This window comes from Phalacrocorax carbo, chromosome 2 (assembly GCF_963921805.1).
Source record: "Phalacrocorax carbo chromosome 2, bPhaCar2.1, whole genome shotgun sequence".
NCBI classification, from domain to species: domain Eukaryota; kingdom Metazoa; phylum Chordata; class Aves; order Suliformes; family Phalacrocoracidae; genus Phalacrocorax; species Phalacrocorax carbo.
Window position 1 is genome coordinate 149,400,827 of NC_087514.1, and position 19,460 is coordinate 149,420,286.

At 37.5% G+C, this 19,460-nt stretch overlaps 1 protein-coding gene across 5 annotated transcripts in view; it reads left to right on the forward strand.

Moving 5' to 3' along the window:
• Positions 1-19,460, forward strand: part of MYO3A (myosin IIIA) — a 127,692-nt gene that overhangs the window by 74,259 nt on the left and 33,973 nt on the right. For 4 of the 5 annotated variants that reach the window (XM_064444827.1, XM_064444822.1, XM_064444824.1 and 1 more), the window contains exons 12-21: positions 213-317; positions 402-485; positions 1,232-1,434; positions 3,656-3,754; positions 3,858-3,972; positions 7,127-7,253; positions 8,245-8,455; positions 10,449-10,596; positions 17,949-18,102; positions 19,146-19,234. In XM_064444827.1, the coding sequence (XP_064300897.1) occupies positions 213-317; positions 402-485; positions 1,232-1,434; positions 3,656-3,754; positions 3,858-3,972; positions 7,127-7,253; positions 8,245-8,455; positions 10,449-10,596; positions 17,949-18,102; positions 19,146-19,234 (1,335 nt within the window). The other variant, XM_064444825.1, reaches the window with a different exon arrangement.

The window sequence follows — 19,460 nt, forward strand, 5'->3', positions numbered from 1 at the left end:
TCACAGAAAATTGTGCTTCATCTTTTTTAGCAGTTCTTGTGGCGCTAAGTACATACAGATTCATGGTATAGTGAACACAGTAACAGCTCACTGAGAAAACATCACTGCTGGTAACCTCAGCCTGCTGTACACTAATCTGAAAATAAAACTAAACTCTGATTTAAAAAAAAGTTGTTAAAGGACACTGATGTTTTAATTTTTCTTACACTTAGCATTCCAAACTGTATATTGGAGCCAAACGGACTGCCAACCCTCCTCATATTTTTGCTGTTGCTGACATAGGTTATCAGTCCATGGTGACATACAACTCCGATCAGGTAAAGATGAGGTGTCTTAATTATATCTTTTGCTAGACTGACATATATGTAATGAGTTCAGAGTCATGCTTTTGTTCTCTACAGTGTATTGTTATTTCTGGAGAAAGTGGAGCTGGCAAGACACAAAGTGCCCATCTTCTGGTTCAGCAGCTCACTGTCCTGGGCAAGGTATGTTTCAAAGGGGATGCCTCTGTAAGGCTTTGCTGTCTTAGGCCTAATTTACTGCACCTATGGCCATAGCATAATACATTTTCCAAGCAGCTTCTGTAAGGTCAGATTGGAACATGATGCTGATCTATCTACCCCTTCCTCCATCCTGAACTAGGGTCACTTGCAAATATTTTGGGGATTCAGCAAGGAAGTACCCCCTGCAATGAGGGCTGTGCCTTTGACCCTTGTTTAATTGAGTGTCTTCAAATCACCCAAACAGTACTAAATAAAATACTCTTCTAGCTTTTCACCTCCTTCCACAACCAAATTGCTGTCAGTGGGACATGTTCATTCTGGGAAGTGAACACCACTGTTGTCTAAATAAAATGCCATTTTTTCCATGTCCCAGGTGAGCTGCAAGCAAACTGATCTATTGGTATGGTGCAGCACAGCAGGAAGCAGATGCTAACAAGGATCCTAAAAGCAAGCCAGCCATCTCAGAGTGCTGGACCACAGAAATTGATTAGTTCTGGTGTTGTCATTAGCATTATGTGTGTTACCTCTTCCAGCCAGTTACGCAGATTGCTGTATTCTGGCAGATTTCATGATATACACATGCCTGCCTTTCCATATGATTCACATGGGAAGGCTGCCCTGATGATGTCACACGTCACAATACCAACTAGAAGAGGAAAGAAGCACTTAGGATTGAATGTATTTGAATGCTTACTGATAATTTTAAACAATATCTTTTTCATATCCAGGCTAATAACAGGACTCTACAGGAGAAGATCCTCCAGGTGAATAACCTCGTAGAAGCATTTGGGAATGCAGGCACTATCATCAATGATAACTCAAGCAGATTTGGAAAATATTTGGAAATGAAATTCACTTGTGGTGGCACTGTAGTAGGAGCTCAGATTTCAGAGTATCTCCTTGAAAAATCCAGAGTTGTCCACCAGGCAGTGTAAGTATAAAAAATATATTTGGCATAATTCGAGGGCTACAAAGTAGGCCTACAATGCAGGAAATTATCTTGGATCAAAACATGAAGATGAATAATAAACTACTGATTTTTTTGTTGTTGTCTTCTGGGTAATTTAAACAAATCTCATAAAATGCATGTGTGATGTATAAAGTGTATCAGAATGTGTAAAGAACTAAAAACTTTCTAATAGGTCAGTTATAAATTTCTTTGTGGATGTTTGAAGTATTATGTTAAGTTTATCACTTGGATTTAATTCCTCCATGTTCCCTCTAGTATTGTAGCTTTTTGTCTGTTTATTTGTTTGCAAAGTGCTCATTTTCCATTTTGGAGCATCTAGTAGCATTTGGTTATAAAGCGTTATGGACCAAATAGAGAACACATCCATGTCTGTCATGTGTGTATCTCATAATACAAAGTGACAGAAATATTAAATGGCATTTCCAATTAATTTAATTTATTGGCATATATAGCACATCTAGATAAGAAGTATTGTGTTAACTCTATTTCTGCCATAATAACAATAGGAAAACAGGAGTTTGAGCCAAGGAATATTGTCACTGATTTGAACTTTTCTTCTTGCTCATCTCTTACTCATTTTTAGTCTTTTTGTAGTTCTTTGTGACCTTCCTGCCTCTTGTAGATTTGTGACATGAAGAACATTCATGTCTTCATGTCACATGAAGACATGAAGAACAAGTATCGCTTGTTTCAATAAACAATTTAAAGTTAGAGGCAATTTTATGACGTGGGTTTTTTTCCCCAGCTGACAATAAGCACAGAAACTGCTTTTTTCAGAATATAATCAGCTTTTTCCTTAAAATACCACTTTTTTTCATAACTTTTCATAGGTTTGTTCTGTGGCTGTCAGTTTGTATTTATATTTAGCCACATGCTGAGACAGGAAGTTGGCAAAGCATTTACGTGCCTCAAATGCTATTTAGGTAGGTGTTTAGATGCCTGAATTCAGAAGAAAATACCACCAACGTGTTTAGCATGAGAGCCACTGTAGGAGGTTAAATTTTGAGACATGAGCTTCCAAAGGCTCCTGAAGCTCTTTGTGTCAAGCGTGTTCCCCTCTTCACTGAGGTCTCTGTGTGGTTGGTCCATTCAGACATGCCAGGGCAGAGAACTGGTATTCAGGTGCCTGCACTGCAGGGGCAGTCTCTTCTGCTCTTCTGAGAGAACATCACTCCCAAACTCACATGCAGAGCTAGGAATGACTTTTTGCAGAAAAACAGTGAGTGATTACCTAGAAAATGGGAGGCCCAAGTTCAGAGTACACACAAACCATCAGGACGACAGTGAGGTTTCAGAGAGCATGCAAAGCATGACTATGCAACCTGATAGTTAAGACACTGAGGGTGAAGATAAGGGATCTGCTCCTACTGCTTAAATTGATCTTGTTTTTTACTACTGACTGTCCACTGTAAAATATGCCAACTAAGTAGGCACTGGACTCAGATCTAGGCAACCACATGCAGAGAGGAGTGCACTGGGCTCTGATCCTGTTTCACAGAAGCATGTAATGGTGCTTCTGAGACACACCTCAGCTCATACCGAAACCAAGGGTTTGAACAGAGTTCCTTTTTGCCATTTCATAGTGACTGACTTGGCCATCTCAGGGTTCAGTGGTGGTTGCAAATTTCCACTTAATCAGTCAGTTCTTCCTCTTAAGATGCACGGGAACCTTGGATGTGCAATAAACCGGCTGTCATGGGTTTGGGCACCTCACTTTTAGGTAAAGCATGCCAAGTCATAAGGCCCTTTGCTGAACGTCTGTTTATGTGCTTTTTTTTGGTTCAGGGCTAAAGGACGCACCAAACATTCTGGATTCAGTGAATCAGGAGTGTATAGCTCTCCCATGGTCAGAATATTTTTTTAAAATAACTGGAGGTTAAACAGCCCATTTAATGCAGGTGGGCAAGCAACGTGCAAGATCTCACCCAGCATCTACCAATTGCATCAAAGGCAGAGCTGCATTTAGCTGCTTGTAGCACTGAGCAGCCACCCTGGCAGCTTCAGAACAAACACACAGTGGTACAGAAAGGGTGTTCACAGGAACTTGTGTAATAAAGCTTCTTTCAGGGTCAGTTTGCATGAGCCTTGCCTGTTATTCAAATAACATTTAATAACAGCATGTATGTCATCAGTAAATGTAACATGGTTACATTACTAAACCAGTTTGTTCTTGTTGTTTCAGAGGAGAGAAAAATTTCCATATTTTTTATTATATTTATGCTGGTCTGGCGGAAAAGAAGAAACTGGCACATTATAAACTGCCAGAATATAGACCTCCCAGGTAATGCAGTTTATTTTTACATAAATTGATTACTAAGAAATGTGGTGGTGTTGAATTCTCAACCTCATTTACATTCTAACCCTGTATCCATCAACTCTTTCAGATATCTGCAAAGCGATCATTTCAGAATAGTGCAAGATTTCATGAACAATAGCTTTTATAAGTCTCAGTTTGAATTAATTGAACAGTGCTTCAAAGTCATAGGTTTTACACTGGAGGTGAGTGCTGATAACCCTTTTTTTTTGTGTGTGAACTTTAATGGTTACCTTAATCAGGAAAAACTTATACAAAGCATTCAAATAATCTCCCTTGTTATTTTCTTCATTTAACATTAATGTGTTTATGTTTTAGGATATTGCATGTAAACGTATTACCACATTTAAATTTTTAAGGTTTCAAGGCACTGATAAACTAATAAAATGATATTAGTCAACAAGACTTTGAAATCAGTGAACACAGCACAGCTGAGTAATTGAGGGGAAAAGGCTTTTGCAAATTAAATGTGTAGAAAATGATGTAACCATTTATTAGCCTATAATTTTAGCCTGTGAACGTGAGCCTCATCTCTGTTGTAAGATTAAATCCATAGTGAGAGTTCTAAAAATTCATTGAGTAAATCTGAATTTTGATGAACTTAATACATTTTCACAACTGCAGGGGTAAAGTTGAATGAAGTTTTTACATCCCTTTGGAGTCAATCTCATCACTAAACATTAACTGAACCCATACTTTCTTTATGATCTTATCATTGCTCTGCTGGCCATTAAAGCCCTCTCCTCAGGATGTCTTTGGAGGCCCCTTCCAATCTGTGATTCTGTGATTCTGTGATAATTAAAATAAAAAAAGGCCTCTGGATTTATAAAAAAGGATGCAAAGAAGGAAACCCAATGCTGTACCCTAGTTCTCTCTTCTTAGGAGAAGTGATGCATCACAGCTGTAGTTTACCACCAGCTTTATCACAAACGATAGTAGGAGTATGATCCGTATAGTAGCTGTGAAATATAGCTCTAGTGCTGCAGAATGGATATATGTCTTAATTTCTTTGACAAAACTGCATGTTGTAAGGAGCTTTTCACAAAAAATATGCTCCCTTCAGTTGAATATTTCTGGCTTCCTTCATATGTAAGTATTTGAATAGCAGCAGAACAGATTTATTCACCTATTCTGTTCCTCCATATCCATTTTGCATTAAGTTCTAGTAACAGTGGGGTTCACAGTCTCTTTCTCCTCTACATGCTTATTCACAACCGCACTTAGCAATATCACACCTGTACTCTCACATCCTTTCACACCCGTACTTTCACTGATAGCAGTTTTGTCACAGCACCAGAGACCTCAGTAAACCCTAATTTATACTAGAAAAGCAGCAAGTCTGTTTTGTTCCTGGTTCTTTTGTTCACTTGGATGGATAGAGACAATAATCCTCATCGTCCAGAAGAGAAGACCTTCCTTACATATTGAAGATCCAGTTAGAACTAGGTCACTGGCCACAGTGTGCAGTTCTAGTGTGGATCTTCACTTGATTAACTCAGCAAGCCACTATGAGCTGAATCTGTAAAGGATTATCTACCTGTAGAACACCCACAGTTTCAGAAGCAGGTTGAACCCATATTTTCAGTGAGAAAAAGATACTGTAAGACAATGAGTTCCTTTTCTAAGTTCACTTTTTAGTAATGCAGCCTTAAGCTTCGACATTCATCTCAGTGCACAGAGGAGGTTCAGTGTTACGAATCGAATAAGCATATCCAATGTCTTATTAGCAGAATACCTTGGACAGAATATTTTCTCATGTGCAATTAAAACTGAGAACTAAACAAGGCTTTATTTCTTTGACATTTGTTTTTAACTGACTGGCAGGCTTTAATAGTAACTACTGTCAATACTCCCTGTCTTAAAATTGCACTATTTTATTTCAGGCTGCATGGCAAAGTTAATAGGAAACGACTGCCTGAGGTGAACAATAATCATGCTGTATGAGACAGATCAAGACAGATTTCAAACACATTGGGAAAGGGCACAAAAATGTCAGCAGCTATACATACTGTACAGCATAATGGCAGAAGTTAAGCTATCCATTTCTTTGCGTTTCATGCAAAGCTTAAAATGAAAGTGGTTGCTTGAAACCTAGGTAAACTGTGTGCCAATTATCCTAAGCATAATTTTTTAGAGTGAGCTTATCTAGTTTGTCTTGCTGTCACTAGAATAATTAATTTAGTAACTGCTAGATTAACTTCTGAAAGTGTTGAAAACAAGATCAAGTATTCTAGAGCAATTAAGGACTTTTTACCAGCAAACTATTGAATATTAGGCAAAAAATCCTGTGCAATTATGGAAAGTTCATTGTTATAAAATACCAATCAAATTTACAAAACTGCTTCTTATAAAACTACTATAAAACTTATAAACCTGCTATTTATAAAATATGCTATTATTGCATGCCTCAATATATATGGTATCACAAATTCCTAACTTAACACCTAGTCTGCTTTACAGGAGCACCTCAGCGTTTATGAGCAGAAAATGCTCAGGGATCATCAAGTACACTGATAAATATTCAGAGTTCAGATGAAAATTCACAGTTCAAATCTAAGTCAAACCTGCAATGAAAGCATTTCATTAATAGCAAATGCAATTTTATTTGTCATGTATAAGAACTTAAAATAATTTACTGTATATATCACTTCACTGTCCAGACTAATAATAGCCTTTTTCAAGGCAGAATTCCTCTTCAGAACCTACTATATCATTCAAAATTTAAATGTTTAAGTAAAGTCCATATTAAAGTGCTTTGGTGAGTACACAGTTCCTAACTGACATTTTGAAGGTAAAGTGCTTTGTCAAATCAGAGATGTGAGATTTCACTCTTCTCCCAATGAAACTTTTTCTGATTATATTGGTGGGAGCCGTTGCAGACCTGTTATTTGGAGTACCTTTGTTTCTGTGGTCCAAGAAACATAGATGCAGATTTTTAAAAATATTTTTGTTCATCTAGGTATTACATTTTTATACATGGTTATGCCTGCAGACACAGTGAAAGGTGGATATAAATATCCTCTGAATTCCTTCTGTGTAAGAGGATTATGTTCACCACTCTTTTGTGCTTCCCCTACTCCATGTCAATCCTGTCCTATCCACAAGTATGGAAGAGCGAGTAGGCTATAGTTTGTCTTGCTCTCTTTGGGTGCCTTACACTTGAAAGACTATGCTGAGTACAGAACAGGGAATAACTGCTGAGAAGAGTATTCCTGAAAGCAGTGGGCATGTGGTAGAAAACAGGAAACACACACGCATTTGCCTGTGCCCATTGTATAAACCAAAGTGACAAACCTACCTGGCTATTAAGCGTTTCATCTTTTTTAATATACTTTTCAGGAACTTGGAAGTGTGTACAGTGTCCTGGCTGCTATTTTAAATGTGGGTAACATTGAATTTTCTGCAGTGGTATCTGAACATATGATTGACAAGAGCAACATTTCCAATCCAGTAGCCCTTGAGAACTGTGAGTGGTTTTTCTTGATTTAGGATTGTTTTCCTTTAGTGTTTTGATAGCAAATTTCTTTTATTGCAAGAGAGTTATCAATGAAAACTGTATTCACATGGGAATTTTGCAAGAATAATTAAATTAAGATAGATTAATTCCAAGCCCACCTGAATTCAAATGCAAAAAGAAAAAAAATTCCACGTTATGCATCTTATTTGACTAACCAGTTCACTGGCATTCAGGAAACATGACTAATACTGCAGATGCCTGAAAAGAAAATCTTTGGGATTTTTCCAGGGTTATTTGAACATTTGATGGAGAACCTCATTAACATATTGAATAGTTTTTTCCCCAGTTTCTTTCTCAGATGCTCATTCCTTGTTCCCCACATGTGCCTGTTGAAATATGGGTCACTAATTTTTTGGAAGGGATACCTTATATTATAGGTTGCCTGGAGGCAGAGGAGGGAAAGGGGCAAAGATTCTCAAGAAAGCTGCTATTCTTTCTCCATAATTACAGGTGGGGAGATAATGAAGTATTCACGCTATCTTTTTACACATTTTCCTGGCATAGGCAGAAAAATATTGTGGAACTGGGAAAGAAGCACCCCTTTTTGGAACAAAAGGAGGACAGCAGTGGTTTACATGGATGGATTATAACTGAGAGCGATATTCACATCTCACAACTTACATACTCCTGACACAGTCACGTAGATTCCCTAGAATTTCTCCATAGACAGTTTGAAGAAATAGCCTCCTTGGTAAAGCAATTTAGAACCTAAAGGCCTCTGCTTTGAATCACTTACTCCTTGACTGCAGTGGAAGCTAGGAAGGTTGGTGACTAAAATAGATACAGACAGTTGTTTGGCATGAACACCCTCATTAGTCATAGTTCAAGACTTTGATTTGGCCCTTATCTGTATTATGTTGCACTTGCAGCTTTGATTGCAAAAATGCATGTTTTTCCTTTCAAAATCTGCCCGAGCTATGCCTGTGACCTTCCTTCCTAGGTGCATCTTTGCTGTGTATTCAGGCAGATGAACTGCAAGAGGCCCTCACCTCTCACTGTGTAGTGACTCGAGGAGAAACAATTATTCGTCCCAACACTGTGGAAAAAGCCACTGATGTCAGAGATGCCATGGCCAAAGCACTGTACGGGCGCCTCTTTAGCTGGATAGTCAATCGCATCAACACTTTACTTAAACCTGACAAACTTTTAAGGTAAAGAAAGCTTTTCCAGAATAAAGATAGATTTTCTGTGGGAGTAGTATCGTCTACACTACAGCATTCAGTGTTCTCATGTACTTTTTTTCTGCTACCTTTTTGTTTATGACACCACCATGTTAAAAAAAAAGAAGGTTTTATCCTATTCATAGTATGCAGTGAAAATATAGTATATATGGATATCACAGGCGTCTGGCACTTTCCTGTCTGACCTTTACTCATTTAACCCTTTGTAAATTACATACTAATTACTTTTTCCTTTATACTTTTTCAGGGTCAACTTTTGACAATCATCTGTTGATTACATAGGTCAAATTCTGCTCTTATTTGCACCGATGCTGTTGCTTCTGTCGCTGTTGTTATGAACATGGTTTTATATATGTGTGAGAATAGTTTCTAAACACATTTACTGACATTATTGTCCACTGTGCTCTTACAAGGTGACATTTTAAACACAGAGACAAGAAAGATGTTGAGAATGAGGATATAACACATTTTGCAAATTAATCAAAGAAGAAATTATGTAGCTTACATTGTAGATCCTATAGGTCAGGGCCCAGTGAAGAGGCAAACTTATAACTCCCTGAAGAGGAATATCAATAATATATAGCTTTGGTTTGTAAATCTGGATTTTCTGGATTGTTTTTTTTAAACATCAGAGGAAAGTCAAGGCTACAATCCTAAAATTTGTCTAAACTTTCAAATATTTCGTTACAGCAGACCAACAATAAACAGAACTTTAATCAGTAAATGATAGGATAAAATTCACGATGGATGGGGCAGCACTGCTAACCTGTGTGCCTCTCTCACGCGCCTGTTACAGAGCCATTTTCAAACTGAATACTTATTATGCTGGTGAGGAGGGAGAAAGTTTGACCTGAAATGCTTACTATACAAAAATATCCCCAGAAGTCTGCTTTGGTTTTATGGTAGAATAACTTACATTTGCTATTTTTATGTAATTAGCTCTGAGAAGGAACAGGGTAGACAAATTTCAGCAGTCTAGTCACCAAAAATGTAACCTCCAGATGGATAAAATAGTCGCCAAATTCAGGTTAAATCAACAAATACTTGTGATCCCTCAACAAGAAATTCCATTTTTGATATGGTTAAGTGCTATTCATGAGTATTTTGAAGCTGTTTCTTCATATCCGATTTCCTAAACTTTTTATAAAAGAAAATATTGTTACAGATTGACCCTCAAGGGGGTTTTATAGACAGAATGTGGTTGATTTTTTAAATTTAGCTAGGAAAAGACACTAATGTCAACTTCAGTTTGATATACAAATATATGCTCTTAATTTTTTGTTTCAGCAAATAAATACAAACATTAGAGCTTTTTTCCAGTTGCAGAAGCTACCACGTATGCCTCAGAATGCTTTAGCTAAGATTTCAAACTGAAGTTTTTACTAGTAGTACTTCTCTGGAACTTAACTGGTAATTTAAATTCATACCACACTCCAGTACTTAAAGTAGTTATTTAGATGCATAACAGGTCTAGTTATTCATTCTTTTGACTTCCATGTTAAAATAAGCAGTTTTAATTGTTGTGAATAAATAATATGAAGACTTAATATTTAATGACAGCAATGTTTAATTTCAAGATGCTGGTAAGTAAAGCCTGTTTATTACAAAAGAAATAAAAAGAACTGCATGTTTTTTTCTGTACTGTAGTCAGCTTTTTACAATAGAACAATACCTAACAAATATTATTTTAGAAATAAAATTGTTAATCCTTTATACACTTTTCAGTTGACTCAGCCATTATGTGATTCAGTGAATCACTGCAAATGCAGTCATCTTTGAACTAATGTGCATTTAGCATATTTCAAACAAAAATTGATTGTTATTTTAAGAGATACCTGGTTTAGCAAAAATCATCCTGTTTAACAGCCGTACAGATTTGGCCCATTATTTCCTTTTGTGAAATAATGAGCTGGTCAGTGTAAAACACAGATACAACAATAGAAAGTTTATTTAATCTTTGCAGTGGAAACGATGATGGTTTGAACATTGGAATTCTTGATATCTTTGGCTTTGAGAATTTCAAAAAAAATTCTTTTGAACAACTCTGTATCAACATCGCCAATGAACAAATTCAGTTCTACTTCAATCAACATGTCTTCGCCTGGGAACAGGTATGTGTTAAATATTTTGATAAAGCTTTAATATTGCTGAACATGTAAAACCTTGTCTCAAGAAACTACATTGTTCCTTCTTCATAATAGGTTGTAAATTGCAGATTATAACAAATGTTTTCTGAGTATGTATTCTGTGAAGCAGCACTTGCTATGTGCAAGTAAAATGCCTACATAAAATGCATTAAACTTGAAATTTACAGTATCTAAGCAACATAACACAGTGATAATTGGTTTGATGCAAATGCAACGATGTTTTCTTGAGAAATAACGAGTGATGTAATATATGATTCTACAGTGAAAAAATAAATGAGTGATAACATAATTTTTAAAGTGCAGTGTTCATAATAGTTTACTAATAAGCTTAATGAACACTGAACTTCCATTATTAAAAACTTAAAATCTCTCAGTTTTTTTTCTTATGCAGGAACTAAGCTAAATAATGATGGATTTTATCAAAATAATTTGTTTTAAAACAGAGAAAAGAAATGGAGTTGTAATTATAAAAGTTTATGAAAGTGAAGAAGAGCGTGAAAAACCCCAGAAAAGATCCTCTCAACTTTGCAAATAATTCCATGAGAATTAAATTAACCATCTTGAAATCATTATTCAATACAGCTATTTGAAGAAATAACATGTCCAGGAAAAAAATATTGATCTTGCTGAAAATAGAAATATTCCAGAATTCTGCATGAGCAGAACAGTCAACATTCTAATTTTAAGTGAAATAATTCTTTCTCTGTTTTATTGAAATTATTGTGTTTTATGATACGTAGATGTAAATCCTCCTGAATACTAATTTTAATTATTAGGAGAAAAAGAGTATTTCATCAGTGTTAATCACTGCTTGTTTTAAGGATGAAACAGATAAAAGTTTGGAATGTGTCTGTGTATGCAGGTGTGTACATGCATGTGTCAGTCTAGAGGTAGCATATCTACGTATGAAATGGATTTTTTTTTAATATGGATCAATGTTTTATCCTATTTCCAATTATTTCAGGAAAGGCTGTCTTGCAGTCTCAGACCTTGTAGTTGTTTTTATAGATTTATGTGGGAGAGTCTCAGTCACAAGTATTTCCTTGCCTTTAATACCATCTAAAAGTCAGAGAGAAAGTAGCCTGACCTACTATAATTACTTAGGCATCTTCTTTCCAAAGTGCATAAATTCACACCACAAGAGCACTTGGCTACTGCTGTTTCTAACAGTCAGAAGGTGGAAATAGCACAGACTACAGCATTGTTATTTATTCCTGCCAAATCCAGGCACTGACCAGGTCCCATGGACTTGCATACGTCCACTTTGCTCAAATGTTCCCTAACTTGATCCTCCCCCATCGAGGGTAAGTCTTCCTTGGTCCAGACTTTCCCTCTGGTCTCAGGACCCTGGGATTATCAGTCAGACCAAGGCAAAGGCAGTATTGAGTATCTCAGCCTTTTCCACGTCATCCACGCCTGTTCAGCAGGGGACCCACGTTTTCCCAATTTGCCTTTTTGCTGCTGATTTGACCTGCCTTGGCTTTCCTAACTGTATCTCTGTAGCCAAATATTGTCTTAATATTCCTTCTCTTTTTTAATTAGACTTGGGTCCTGTTCAGTGTAATCTGCCTTTACTTGTTTCTAGATATCCTAATATAGAACATTTTGGCCAGACCTGTATTAATGCAGAAGTTTGTGGTGTCACCGTCTAGCAGGAACAGTTTGCTTTCCTGCACATGCCCTGCTGCAGAGAGGTCGGGGTGGTTATTTTTCTGCTGAGCAGAGGAGGGGAAAAAATGAACTTCTGATTTTGAAAACTTAACAGTTTACCCATTTCTCCCTGTAGGAAATTAGTATGATAATTACAGACCTTATGGAAGGGGAAGGTGACCTTTATTTACAGAATCTCTAAGTTTGTCAGTTTTCCCCACTCATTCTCATAGATTTCATTGACTCACACCCATGTAGAAAGCACCAGGGTGTGTGTGTTCAGGAGGTGTGGCCAGGATCATTACTGAGTGACACAGAGAATAAGAGACACCTGCTAGCAAGTCTTCATCATGTCTCATAGGTTCTTCTTGCTGAAATAGTTTTTGGACAGATCTTTTACACCCTTTAGAAATCATCAGTTGTTACAGGGCGCTTCTTTGCCTCAGAACCTTATTTACTTCAGCCTCCATAATCTTTAAGCAAGGTCATTATCTGGTTTTGCTTGTTTGGAATATATACACCCTTATGCCTACAGTCTGTTTCCTTGGCGGGCTCATAGGAAAAGGAAAGGCATAAGTGATATGCTGTAACCTTGCAGTCATCCTCCTGTTGTCAGATTTAGAGTGTGTTCCACTCACTAGCTGTCTGTGCTGGGTTTTTATGTGAGCGAAGGCCTTCTGGTCTTGATGTAAACAACACTTTCCTCAATTTTATTGCTGTGAACAAATATTCTTCATTCAAATCACAGGCCATTCTTCAAAGACTCCTTCCTGGTGCTTATACACACATTTCCATTCATATTTCATTTATACTAGGCCTAATATTCCTATTACAAGTGTCCACATCCTGTGTGTAATACCGAGTACGATGTCTACTTTAATTTACATGACACCTCTACACCAGATTATATCAAACTTCATTATATTATCTTGTAGCAGTCTCCAAAGATATTACTACGACAGTGCAGAATGAGCTACATAGATTAAGTTCATGCAAGTGTGGGTGTAAATCCCCCCCTTCTGGAGCCAGGAAATGACAAATGTATTACTCTGCATTACAGGCCAATGGCACGGGATGATTCGTAGTATGATTCATAGTCATTATAAGACATCACTTTTCACTTATTTATGACATGGTTTTTCCAGTTTTACATCTCAAAAACAGTCTTCAGGAAGCAGGTGGCTTCAGAATCTTTTCTGTTCCTGTGTAATATACTTTAATTGTAAATATCGACCCTTCCCGCAGACAAATATGAGAAAGCTATTTGCAGGAAAATATAAAGTATAATTACTACATTTTCTGTACATGGGAAAAAGGAAATGTTTTCAAAATCATATGACTGAAATTGTTCTTGTTAATGATACAAAGTATCGCTTATGTAAAACCAAACAATAAGATGACCTCTGCCCTTCGCCTGACTTTACACACATGTAAGGGTTTGTGTATTTAATATTAAGACAGGAGTTACGTTTAGAAGGCTGATGCCAGCAGTCACCAAGACCTTTGCGTTGACTTTTCATTAGCCCAAGCTGACTGTCATGCTGATGGAGCTATCCTGTTGCTGGGGACCAGGGTAGTATCTCTCCACAGCCCTGTGCGATGCCAGATAGGCATGGTGGATTGCTCTGTGCTGTCTCAGAAATCTCTAACATGGCACTGCATTGCACCCTGTAGATCTTCCCAAGGAAGACTGCAGAATTTAATTTCTTTCATACTTCCCTCAAGAGAAGTAAAACTTGTAGGTACATTATTTCTTCATTTCTTTCCTTGTTTTGCCATGTTCACTTCCATACCAAATGCAATTAGATGAAATTTGATATATCTAGTAGGAAGTCAAGGCCTAAATCAGTTGATGATACTGTAGTTCTCAATTAGCCCATGTCAACCTAATAAGCAGTGTTTACATAACTGTGGAAGTTGAATCATTTTTTGGCAGCTTGAACAATGAAGCCAAATAGTAAATGAACTCATAAGGCTGAATTGTACTTTCAGTGTTGCAGGTGACATGTTTTTAGCATTGTCAGTGGTTTCTTTTCTGTATCTGAACCTGAAAAGTGTTTACAGTTTTGCTTTCCTCGGAAGTGTGGCCTACAAAAATATGGCCTCAGAAGTGAAAGGAATAGTAGGAACGAACAGTGGTACTATCACCACCTGAGGCTCAGGGTGTCTGCTAGAGCAGCATGTCTGCATGCCAACATGGGGAACTAAAGTCACAATTAAGGTAATTTTTTCTTTATTGTTGACTTAATGTTTGCATTTAAGAATAAAGGCTTTTAGGCCTGAATGCAATCTCCTTTCCCTAATTTAACAGAAAGGCTGAAGTGAGGAATATAGTTTAAGATAAAGATAGTTTAGATGCCACATAGTCAGTGGAGACAGAGATACATCTCTGTCTGCACTGCCTGGGGAGGAAATGTGGGCTCTCAGCTTATTCACTTCTTTTACATGTCTACAGTTAAGTGGAACATATGCTGGCAAAAGGTTTTTTTACATTACTGTTAAGCACAACTTTTGCACCTTCAAGGTGTTTCCCCTACATTTAAGGTACTGATGTAAGTTAATTCTGTCAGCTCCGTGATCTGCAGGTAACATTGTCCCGCAAGACAACCTTCCCATTTCTTTCTCATTTGTGATTCTTCCATAAAAAGTGAAATCTGTAATAATGTCAAATAACCTAAAACATTTTGGAAAGTGACAAATTTACTGTCAGTTGGAAGGATACTACTTTTTGCATTGCATAATACAATGTTTATTTTATATGACAATTTAATCTTCTACTTTAAGCTGGAAAAGGTTAATTCTGACTAAGTCCCTGGTGTTCCCATTTAAACCAAAGCAGCATCACACCATGTTCTCAGAAAAATGCCATTACTTTTATTAAACATGAAGACCATTTCCTAAATGCATTTAATAGTTCTTTTGTTATTAAGTGAAACCAGGTTGCACAAGCTGATATTACCAAGTTTTGATCACAGAAAAGATACCATGCAATACTGAGACGAGATAGGAGCCCAAGTATTAGTGTAACTCAGTCGTTCCTTTTGACATCCTATCCATAGGAATACTTTCTAGTGGATTATACTTCAGAATTTCAGTGAGCAGCTATTTTAAGGAGCTTTCTTGTCATAAAACATCATGGAGGATTACAGGATCCTGCAGCTGATTCAGATTATTAATTCAAATGTGATCTACTTCATTGCAGTTTCATGATGTGCATCGTTAAGGCTTTTATCCTTGCTACTTTTATCCTAATAATATGGTTGAAGACCAGCATTGTGTAAGAAAATATGGTGTCTTATTTCTGAACCATCTGTCACACTGGTGCCAGGAAGACTTGGTTATCAGCCATCCTCCAGGAGCCCATGGGAAGTGATGGAGTGAACTCCTTCCATATCCTACTGGGCAGGCGGCAGTGTTACCAAAACCATCAGCACTGACACTCATTCAGCTGTTGTGGTACAGACACAAAAGCCCAAACGATCACATACGCTGCAGGCTTGGAGGTCAGGCCCCGCACACTGACCGGGCAGGGAGGGGAGCAGATGTTGCTGTTACGGTGTAGTAGTACAGCTACTACAGACCTCCTTCCCGTTTCAAGAACTCTTTTATCAGCTCTCTAAAGCAGCCTCTCTCACAAGCGTTTGAAGTTGGAAAAAGTAAATCATTAGATAGGTTGTCTGTGAGAGCTTGTTTGAGGATGTCTGAGTGTCACAGAAACACTCTGATAGATTCATCCTGAGCAATCTCTTCCCTTTTTCCGCTTGATAAGTGTACTCTGGATAATCCTAAACAGTAACAGCTGATTTCATGATTGTAACATCTGCGTGTTGGTACAGCCATAGCCATCGGTGAAGCTGCCCCTACTCCAGTGTTATCTTTGGAAGATAACATGGACTCATTCCCTTCCTGCCACTAACTCCTACAGGTACATAATTAACTTCTTGCCTATATCAGCGATATATTTATTACTCTCCTGTCTTGTCCTGCTGCTCAGGTCATTGATGAAAATAAAAAGCAAAACTCCACCTGTCCAGTGCTGCAGGGGAGACATGAATGAAGTTAACGTAATATGTTTGAGATGAGGAGCCCACATGGGACTGTAGGAGAGATTCTAACCACTTACGCCCTTGTATGGGCACATAAACTGAGCCATAATCTATCCTTAGAGTGAAGTGTGTCCTGGGAAATTAGATCAATCTGGATACTGGAAGGGTTTAGGTATATATTCTATGTTCTCTTTCAGATGGATCAGCAGATTTATTTATTTGGGCCTGTATTTCCAGGACAGTGTTATAGCTTTTATTCATTTTGCTGTTTCTCTCTGACTTAGAGATTGAGGTATGAAGTCTAATAATGTGCTTTTCTTCTATATATGACTATTAACTCCTTTTCGAAACACTCAATGTATTGCCTTCTTTACTGATTCAGACTCACATGAATGACACATAAAGAGAGGTCTTTCAGGGTTAGAGGTCTTTGAACTCATTAATATTAGCCATCATTCATATTTATGACACTCTCCTGACAATGAATTCAGGATAGCACAACTGTGATGTTAACACCATACATTAATACAACACTTTTATAAAATCCTTGCCTTTGGAAGAGGGATGATTTTTAAAGTAGATCAAAATGCTTAATTATGTGTTTCACAGTATAGCCTGCACAGGACTGAAAGCAGCAGTGAAGAAAAAGAAGGCTGGTATATGGGAGCACTGTGCAATGGATAACTGCCGTTGCATTACGTAATGCAGGTGAAGTTAATGGAGCAGAGGCAGTCCCCAGAGCATCCTCCTCTTGATAAATCTACGTCTGTCCTCTGCCTTGCTGAAGAATTAAAGAAAGTAATTCTTGTAGTCTTTGGATATAATTTAAATTATTTTTTGAGATAAAACCATCATAACACACTGTGGACACAGTATTTGTTATCAGGTTTTTCTCAGTCTGGTAGGAATCCAAAACTATTTGCAGTCTTCAGGAGGAAAAAAAAAACACAAAAAACCCCACCAGCTTTTCTGTTGTTTTTTAATCTTGCTGAATCCCTTTCCCTAGTTCCTTAAAAGGAGTGAAAAAGTTGTAGAGGCCAACCTGAGACAATGTATTTAATTTTCAGAAAGTATGTACACCATTCTTTCATTATTAGAAAGTGTGTGCACCATTCTTCTCCACATAAGAACTTTTCCAGGTGTTTGAGGAGGGGTATCAAACAAGTGAGGGGCCTCTGTAATCTGTAGTCACTTTTTCAGATCTTGGCCACTGTACATCACACAGATTTGAGCAACTAATTGGGAATGTAAATGTAGCTCTAAGTGATTTAAAAATATTTTTTACATTACAGACCAGGGAACTAAATAGACACTGAGGTCTCCATCTGCAAACACTATATGTTCTTCAACTATGTTTCTTTAATTCTTGCATATTCCTGGAAAGCATCTTACTTCACCAAATGTGCCATAGGAAGCACTTACATACCCAAAGGCGAATTAAAATCTATAGCTTGACAGTGTGATACATCCCAACTGACATTTGTTCCTGCAAAACCTTGACGTCTTTAGCCATGGGGCATACTTTTTCAATGTAGTTTTAATTTGCTACAATTGACAGTTTGTGAATTATTTTCTGAGTGTTTCTGTTAGACAAAACATGCCTTCTGTTGCTTCTTACAGAATGAGTACCTATATGAAGGTGTTGATGCAAGAGTTATAGAATATGAGGACAACAGGCCCCTCTTAGATATGTTCCTGCAGAAACCAATGGGTTTATTGTCCCTACTGGATGAGGAGAGTCGATTCCCACAAGCAACAGATCAGACACTTGTAGGTAGGTATATGAGTCTTTTCACAGTTTTGCTGGATGTCTCCCCATTGGATTTCTGTTTGGCGTGTCCAGTTTAGACTACAGGCTAGTTATGTTTTTAGCAAGACAACATTCCTGTGTCACAGTATGTTTGAGGGAGGCATGCATGCAGGGACAGATGTGCCTTTGAAGCTGATAGAGAAACATCAAGAGTACAAATGAACCTAAGCTGCTGATCCAGTTTTTGACTTCTCCTGCCTTCAGGAATTTTTAGCTGCAGGGCTTGAAGGATGAAGATCAAACTGAGTTAAAGCTCTAGGTTCATATGCCAACAACACTGTTTTCAAAGTTCAGTCATGTTCAGCTCTGAGATTTTTGACAAGCCATATCTGAACAAGAATTTTAGTAATTTTAAGAGTCATGGCTGCAAACCTGCCTCAGTGCCTTTCAGCAAATTACACTTCCTGTTTTTTACTCTTCAGAAATTAAAATTAAACCACCTAAGCATGTTGTAATTCAGATCCTGAATATTTCAGTGGTGCTGAGTAGTTGCAGTTACAGTTGATTTAGTTATTTCAGTAGGGTTCCTGTGCAGAAAAATCCTTGTTTTACTCATTTTTGAATGTGCAAAGTTTTAACCAACAGCCAATCACAAAACCCAGTAACATTCAGTAGCGATGCCCATGCTAAAGCAACTGTGTCTTTTCAGCCTGTACTTTTTAGTCTACAGTACAGAAGCCCTCAATCAATTGGTAGACATTTCCTCATAATTCCCCAAGGAATCCCTAGGAAGTATTGCTACGTTTTTTCATATATTTAGATTAAAAACTTAGAAAGGCAAGCAATTTGGTTACACAGAAAAAAACTGGCATAAAGTAAGTAACTGATCCAAGAGCTCCCATATTCTCTATCGAGTGCCTTTTATTACAAGACCATTATGTTATCTTTGTCCTTAAAAACATCAGAGTCTGTTTTGTGCCTCTGCGATGTCTGAGAAGTCCTTAGAACTTCAGAAGACAATTACTGTACAGTAACTCCAGTAAGATAAGCTATGTGTTTCCTTTCAGAAAAATTTGAAGATAATTTGAAGTCAAAATATTTTTGGAGACCCAAAAGGGTAGATCTAACCTTTGGGATTTATCATTATGCAGGAAAGGTAAGAGACCTAATGATGTCAGCTGGGGACTGCGGAGTGGTGGGGCTGGAAGGAAATAGAAGAGGTCAGCTGGGTTGGTTCTCAACCTTCATCTATTCAGGCCTGACATGAAAATGTTGGCAGTGCCTTACACATCAAAAGTAAACTGAAAAGTTATTTTCCCTCATAAAAAAAAGAAATAGCAGAAGTGTATTTTTCTTAAATGTCACCAGGTAAATTAACTGAC